This window comes from Oryza sativa, chromosome 8 (genome assembly GCF_034140825.1).
Source record: "Oryza sativa Japonica Group chromosome 8, ASM3414082v1".
NCBI lineage: Eukaryota > Viridiplantae > Streptophyta > Magnoliopsida > Poales > Poaceae > Oryza > Oryza sativa.
The window spans coordinates 10,643,579-10,651,104 of record NC_089042.1 but is presented as its reverse complement, the minus strand read 5'-3'; the positions used below and the strand labels follow the sequence as shown (position 1 = coordinate 10,651,104).

Below are 7,526 nucleotides of genomic sequence, written 5' to 3'. Positions count from 1 at the left end.
ATTGTACAGGAAACTCCATTTGCTGCAGCAAATAGATTGAGAATAAAGCAAAAATGTACTAATTGTAGTATTTCTCCAGGATCGGTTGCTTGTGAACATAAACCAACTTATCCGGTAGAGAATTTTGGAGAATTCAATTTTGTCGCGAGGGGAAGCAATCCAAACCTTTGGTTTTCATAAAGGTTTTTCATGTACAAAGGGTTGACTTCTATGCTACAAATCATTATTGTTATTTTTTTGGCTGAAGATTGATAGAGACGCATCGTATTTGACCTATATGTTAGGTATCGTAACACACAAGGAGTACGCAAATGTTCTTCCTTTTCTGTGCAATTTGGATGTAGCACTGAAAAAATATCTGATCAACTTGATTGCTCACTACCTTGTTCGTTTGTTTTTCTCCACCTTTGATAGAGACCAAGGTTTCATTTATTAAGATCAGGCACATGAAGAAATTACGAGAGAAAAATCAATTAAATCACACAAAAATGTTTAGTGATCCTTGCAAACAAGATACATCAAGAAATTGACAGGCAAAGAATTCCATGATAAGATGGATTTGGATCTCCCATGTACAAACATAACAATCAACAAAAATACTAGTACTGTTCTGCTAAATATGTTGAAACTGACAAAGAAATCAGAAACTAAATCCTAAAAATCTATTGCTAAGTTTTTGCAAGATGCAAGATCAATTGTTAGAATTGACATCCAAAGAATCCATTGCTCAATTAGGGGAAGACGAATTGCTGCTATTGCTATGTACAAAAAAACAATACTAGTAGATTAGCAAAATTCGACAAATTTTGTTAAATCTCCTGCAAGAACACAGGGCATGGCAACTTGTAGATTGATCCCCAAGGATCAAATTTTTTAAGTGAGCAGAGTTACCAATCACTCGGTGGCATCGGGCGGCTGCGCGCGACGCGACGACCGCGGGAACGGCCGGACGCGCGGCGACGGCGAGTAGTCCACCGGCGGCGGCGGCAGGTCCATCTCGCCGGCGAGGATCTTGACGATGTCCGTGCTGTCCGGCCGTTGCTCCGGCTGCCGCTGCAGGCAGAGCAGCGCGAGCTGCACGCAGAGCGTGGCCTGGTCCTTGTCGTAGCCGCCGTCCAGCCTCTCGTCCATTAGCTCGAGCACGTTGCCGGCGCGCGCGAGCTGCCGGCACCAGCTCACCAGGTTGGCCTTCTCCAGCTTCATCGGCGACGAGAGGATGTGCAGCGGCCGCCTGCCGGACAGGATGACCAGGGCGAGCACGCCGAAGCTGTAGATGTCGGCCTTCTCGAGCAGCTCGGCGCCGTGCTCGCACGGCCCGCCGCCGCACTCCGGCGCCACGTAGCACACCGTGCCGCGCATGCTCGTCGTCGTGCTCAGCTCCCGGCTGAGGAAGTCGCCGCTGTGCATGTCGCCGCTGCCCACGGACCGCCCACGCCGCCGGCTCCGCTTCCGGTTCCTCCTGAAGCTGCTGATGTCCAGGCCGCTCGTCGCCTCGATGTTGTTGCCGCCGTCGCCGTTGGCATTGCCGTTGCCGGTGTTCATGCTGATCGACCGGAGCCACGGCTTCCCGCCCCCGCCACCGCCGCCGCCGCGACGCTTGTCGAAGCTGCCGCCCTTCTTGCTCATCTCCTCGAAGAACTCCTCCTTCCACCACTCCCTCATCTTGGTCGCCTCTGGTTTCTTGTCGCCGCCGCCGCCAGCATTGCCGTTGCAGTCGGCGTCCTTCTTGTCCTCCGGCGAGGCTGCCACGGCGTGCTCGTCCGTGCCGGAGGGTGAGTTCTTGTTGTTATCGTTGGCGTCGCCGTCGTTGTCGTCGGCCCAGTCCGGGTTTCTCGCCGGACAGATTTGGCTGCCGATCCACTCGGCGACGTAGTCCCGGGAGTCGAGCTCGCCGCTGCCGTCCTGCTTCCACCACCACTCCTTCCCCCACGCGGCGGCCGGGCCGGACTCGTCCTTCGCGTCCGCCTTGACGCCGCCGCCGGCGGCGGCGGCACAGGCGGTGGAGAAGAGTTCCCCGGCCTCGCCGAGTTCTTGGCTCATGAAGTCATCCGCGCCAGCGCCGGAGGCGGCGATGGCGTCGGGGGTCTTGAAGCGCGCGAGGCCGAAGTCGGCGAGCTTGGCGCGGAAGTCGGCATCGAGGAGCACGTTGCTGGGCTTGAGGTCGCCGTGCACGACCGGCGGCTGGCATTCGGCGTGGAGGAACGCGAGCGCGCGCGCCACGTCGCGGATGACGGCGAGCCGCCGGGGCCAGTCGAGGAACCTCCCGTCGCGGGCGTCGCCGAACAGCGCGGCCTGGAGCGAGCCGTGCGGCAGGTATTCGAAGACGAGGAGGAGCGGGCGGTCGTCAGCGCCGCCGCCGGGGCCGGAGTACCCGAGCAGGGAGACGAGCCGCGGCGACTCGGGCAGCGACGCGAGGAGGTGCAGCTCGTGCGGGGACGAGCACGTCTTCACGGCGGCGAGCGACGCGTCGGGGAAGGTGGCGAGGTACACCGGGGAGGCGGCGCCGCGCCCGAGGAGGCGGGACGGGTGGAACCCGCCGGTGGCGCGGCGGAGCGCGCGGCGGGAGTAGCGGCGGAGCGGGCGCGCGGGGGCCGGCGGCGGCGAGAACGGCAGCGTGGGGCTGCGGCGGCGGGCGCGGCGGCTCCGGAGGTAGAGCGCGACGAGCAGCAGGAGCAGGAGCAGCAGCAGCGCTGTGGCTGTGGCGGCGGCGGCGGAGGCGGCGAGGAGGAGGTGATGGTGGCGGCGGTTGAGGGGAGGAGGCGGCGGCGGAGGCGGCAGTTGCTGGAGAAGGCGGGAAGGCATGGCGGAGGTGGGAGAAGGAACGTGGTGTGTGCGACCAGCCGACCAGCTGATTGAGGGGCACTGGGTAGGCTCGTATAGTAGGCGGGGACTGCTCACATAGCTGCAAATTGAAGATGGGAAACTCATTTCTTAGATGTTAGTATTGGTCAATTTAAATTCCGTGAACTACAGATATTTTGATCAAATTATTAAACCACATATTTTATGTGTTTCATCTAAAACCTACATATTTTAAATTTATAAATCATTAAACCACATATTTAGCATATAATTTATCATGGAACTATAGATTTTATGTGCTTCATCCAAACATTGTTATTCTAATATAGGCTTAAAATCCATAACTTCTATAGTTTGTGATAAGATAAGCTTTAAGATTTGTAGTTTTGTCATAAAGCCACTACTGAATATGTTTTTCCTATAATTCAAAAGAGCTTAAATACGTAGTTTTGTAGTAAATTTGGCCTCCAGTTTGCAGTGCTGTGGTACACAAGTTTTAATTTGTAGTTCTTTTGTTAGTTTTGCCAAAGTATACGTATATTTTATAAAGAAAATTTTAATCATTTTTTAGTCAACTGTTTTAATAAAGGAAAAGGTCCAAATTACCTCTGAACTTAAGGCGATAGTCCGAATTATTCCATGAATGACATAACCAGACATTTTACACCCTGAACGTCTCAAACTGGACGAATAACCCCTAAGCACTATTTGTGCGGTTTTAACATGAGCTGACACACGTGGCGACAACGTTGTAATCCGGTCACCATAAAAATAGAATAAATCCATAGGTCCACCTGCCATCCCTTTTTGTCCCTCCTCGCCCCCTCTCAAGTCAATCCCTCTCTTACCCCCCTCCCTAGGATCTCTCCATTGCAAGCTCGCCAAAGAAGAAGTTGTTTGCCAAGGAGAGAACGGTGAGGTTGGGAGCAAGATAAGGTTTGTCAAGATGGGACTGCCATTGCCTCCCCCTCTTGTCGGTTGGTGTGACCAAGATCCACCGGTCTCACTACCTTCTCTCAACTAGCTCCTCTCACACTGATTTCCGTCGAACTCCGCATGCAATAGCCGCCTGGCATGTGTGCCAAAGAGGATGATGTACTCATGGTGAAGGTGGAGTTGAGGAGGTCATGTTCCGCCTCCTATGCCTAGGGACGCTGCTGCCATCGCTACAGTTACCCCAAATGATGCCAAGGTGTGGAAACAAGTGGAGGTCGGAGCTTTGCAGGATGTTGTCTTCCTCTGCCATCTCATGGAGGCCGTCACTGTCTTCCTCTCTATTATCCTTCACCAAGTAATGGAGAACGTTAGCCGCCAAATCATGCTCATGTTGAGGGGAGAGAGAGAGAGAGTGTGTGTGTGTGTCTTTGTTTGATAGATGGAAGGGGAAGGAGGATGTGGAAGAATGGAGAAGAGGGGAGTATAAGATGTAGCATTGATAGGTCGAGCCCACTTATTTCTATTATTTTTTTGGCTGACTGGACTATCATGTGTATGCTAGGTAGAATCAAAACCGCTTCAAATTGAGTTATTAGGGTAATTATTTATCCGGTTTAGAAAGTTCAAAGTATAGAATGTCTGGTTTTATAATTTAAAGAGGTAATTCAGACCGTTGCAATAAATTCATATGGTGATTCAAACTTCTTCCTCAAATAAAGAGTACCTTTTACTTAAAAGTTTTCACATCCCTTTTGAGTTGTCGTATTTGGGCTAAATTTGCAATCGCACTTATGTATCTTATATATTCTGATCTTCTAATATATTCGGCAAATCTTTTGCCGCTTTCACTTAAAAAAAAGTTTTCACAAGCCATGGTCAGTTACTAGAATGGATTGGCAAAATGTGAAATTCAAATCACGTGTAGTTTTAATAGTGAGCCTTATGTCACTCATGTCAACATTTCCTCACGTTGTAACTTCATTCCTTTTGTCATGGATGTTACACTCGTCACTCATCCTCAGCAAGGCTCCGTGAACCCTCACCTTTACAACTTGGTCCACACAACCTACAACCCTACCCTGCTTGTCATCATGCAAGTTAGACTATGAATGTTCAGCCGACAGTAAGGAATTTAGTTGAAATGCAAAATAATTCGGAGTGTGCTGTGCACAAGTTAAATTAATATTCTTTTTAAGACAACAACTACATTACATTTGCTATATTTCTTACGAACTGGTTCTACCATATTTTCTTGTAAAAAACCCTCTAAATGTCCATTTTCAATATACCATGGGAGCCTCCTCACTTTTTTACGGTAAAAAAAGTATGGCAGTAAAAGTTGTAAAAGTACCACTGGGTGAATGAGGGTGTCTTTTGGACATGAGAATGTATTAATCTGATATTTATTATACCATTCAATGATTTTCTAGGTTGATAATACTTATTGTTTTGAACCAGGTCGATATCAAACTTTAATATATTTCATTATGAATAATTCCTAAAATATTTGTCTTAGAATTAAGGAGATCATATGCATAGATTAATCTTAAAAAGTATTTTTAATAAAATCATATATTTATTTATATTTATATTATAATAAAAAATAGTAATTAAAGTTTTTTTAAGACTGTATCCTTATCCAAAACGATAAATATGGGGTAGAAAAATATAGAGATAAAAAAACTCATGTGCCCTTAAATGCTTAAAAGCAACAAAATAAATAGGAGCAGACAAAAATGTGACAAATTTGCACTTAGTTGTAGGTGGGGATGTAGACAATGATGATGTAGATTGATCCGCATGTATAACAATCCTTAGGACCGGTTCGTTCTGTAAATTGATAGTAGTGATATTTTCGGTGCACGCAAAACGAAAAAGCTCATGATTAATTAAGTATTAATTATTATAAAATTATAAAATATATTTATTTGATTTTTTTAAACAACTTTTACCTAAAAAGTTTTTTTTAAAAAAAAAACACAACATTTAACAATTTAAAGAGCGTGCTAACGGAAAACGAAAGTTGAAGTTTGAAGTTGATAAAAAGAACTGGGCCTTGGCTGTGTTTCTCTCAACCTCTACTCCCTTGTTTTTCGTGTGCACTTCTCAAATTGCTAAACATTGTGTTTTTCTAAAAAAAAAATCTAGGAAAGCTCTTTTCAATAATCATATTAATCCATTTTCAAACAAATACTCTCTCCGTCCTCTAATATAAGGGATATTTACTATTTGGGATATTTACTATTTTCGTGTAACGTTTGACCACTCGTCTTATTCAAAAAAATTTATACAAATATAAAAAACTAAAAGTTGTGCTTAAAGTACTTTGGATAATAAAGTAAGTCACAAATAGAATAAATAATAATTTCTAAATTTTTTAAATAAGACGAATGGTGAAACAATGAAAGCAAAATATCAAAATCCTTTGTATTTGGGGACGAAGGGAGTAGCTAATAAATCGTTTTGTTTTGCATATGTGGGAGATTAGTTCTTAATTCATAGAGCTGAACACAGCCTTAGTCTTGCCAACAAGGAAGGGAGAGATAAGGAGGAGGTAAGAGAGACATCGATGTTAAGGTTTAACGTCAGCTTAAAATCGATTCTGCCCAGCCAGACCACAATCTCAGAGACGAGCTGCGGCACTACGTTATCGGCATGTGACAGTACCGATATCCCGTCCATATGCACGTTCTTGATGCCGATCTACACGACATACTACTAGTATACTACACCAGAATCGATCGTGTGTGTTTGTTTGACTGTGTATCCGGTGTCCCTCGTATAAAAAAGAAGAAAAAATTACAAGCGGGTGTTTGTTCCAAAGTTTTTTTTCAAACTTCCAATTTTCCATCACATCAAACCTTTCATATACACATAACTTTTTATCACATCGTATCAATTACAACCAAACTTTCAAACTTCAGTGCAAACTAAACACAGCATAGTCCCTCTCTCCCAAACACAGAAAGAATCGATTGACTGATCTATGGACTCCGAGTGTGGAAACGCCACGGACCGACTGGCACCGGCAGCGACCACGAATCCACGATAGCCGAGGCGCAGGTTTTCACAGGGGAATGAATGAATAAAGTGGACACAGGCAAAGCAAAGCAGGCCCCGCCCACCCCGACAGCGACGCCCCGTGAATAATCCCGTTCGTCGCGTTCTCCGTTCGTTCGCCGTGGAGCACGTACGTACGGCATATGCCGACCCACCCCGCTCGCTCCGGTGTCACGTACGTACGCCGCTGCCCTGCCCGCGCGCTGCGCTGCCGCTGCGTCGTCGGTGTCCTCTCCAGGAGAGATCTCGTACGCCATCTCGCGTCGCGCGCGAGTCTCGCTCGCTCGCTCTCGCTCTTGCGGCTGCGGCTGTGGCCGGCCGCGCATATGGGCTCCGGGAGAGGGAGATCACCCGACGACGGCTGTTGCGCTGGCCACCACCCCGCGTGCCGCCCTGTACATGTACGGGCTTCGCTTTGCATGGTGGACCAGGCTTTCACGGGTGGGGTTGATTGATGTGGTAATGACCTGGCAAGGGCACTCGCTGTATAAGCACCAACTATGAGATACCACATGGTGGCACCTAAGATGAAGAGCTTCTAAGACATTTTCTTCACAGTGCAAGCACCAACTAGTGTTGTCTCACCAAATCCCCCTCCCTCACGGCCTCACCCCACCACCCCCACAAATGTCATGCCCGGCGCTGGCTCTCCCCTCCTCCCTCCACCGGCGTCCTCTCCTCCTAGCCCAACCGCCGGCAACTCTCCTCTCCTCCTTCTACCGTTGGCG

At 47.9% G+C, this 7,526-nt stretch overlaps 1 protein-coding gene across 1 annotated transcript; it reads right to left on the bottom strand.

Moving 5' to 3' along the window:
• Positions 1–526: 526 nt before the first annotated feature.
• Positions 527–2,919, bottom strand: LOC4345150 (putative receptor-like protein kinase At1g80870). The gene has a single exon (XM_015793118.3). The coding sequence runs from the start codon at positions 2,800–2,802 to the stop codon at positions 895–897; it is 1,908 nt and encodes a 635-aa protein (XP_015648604.2). The 5' UTR covers positions 2,803–2,919; the 3' UTR covers positions 527–894.
• Positions 2,920–7,526: the final 4,607 nt, after the last annotated feature.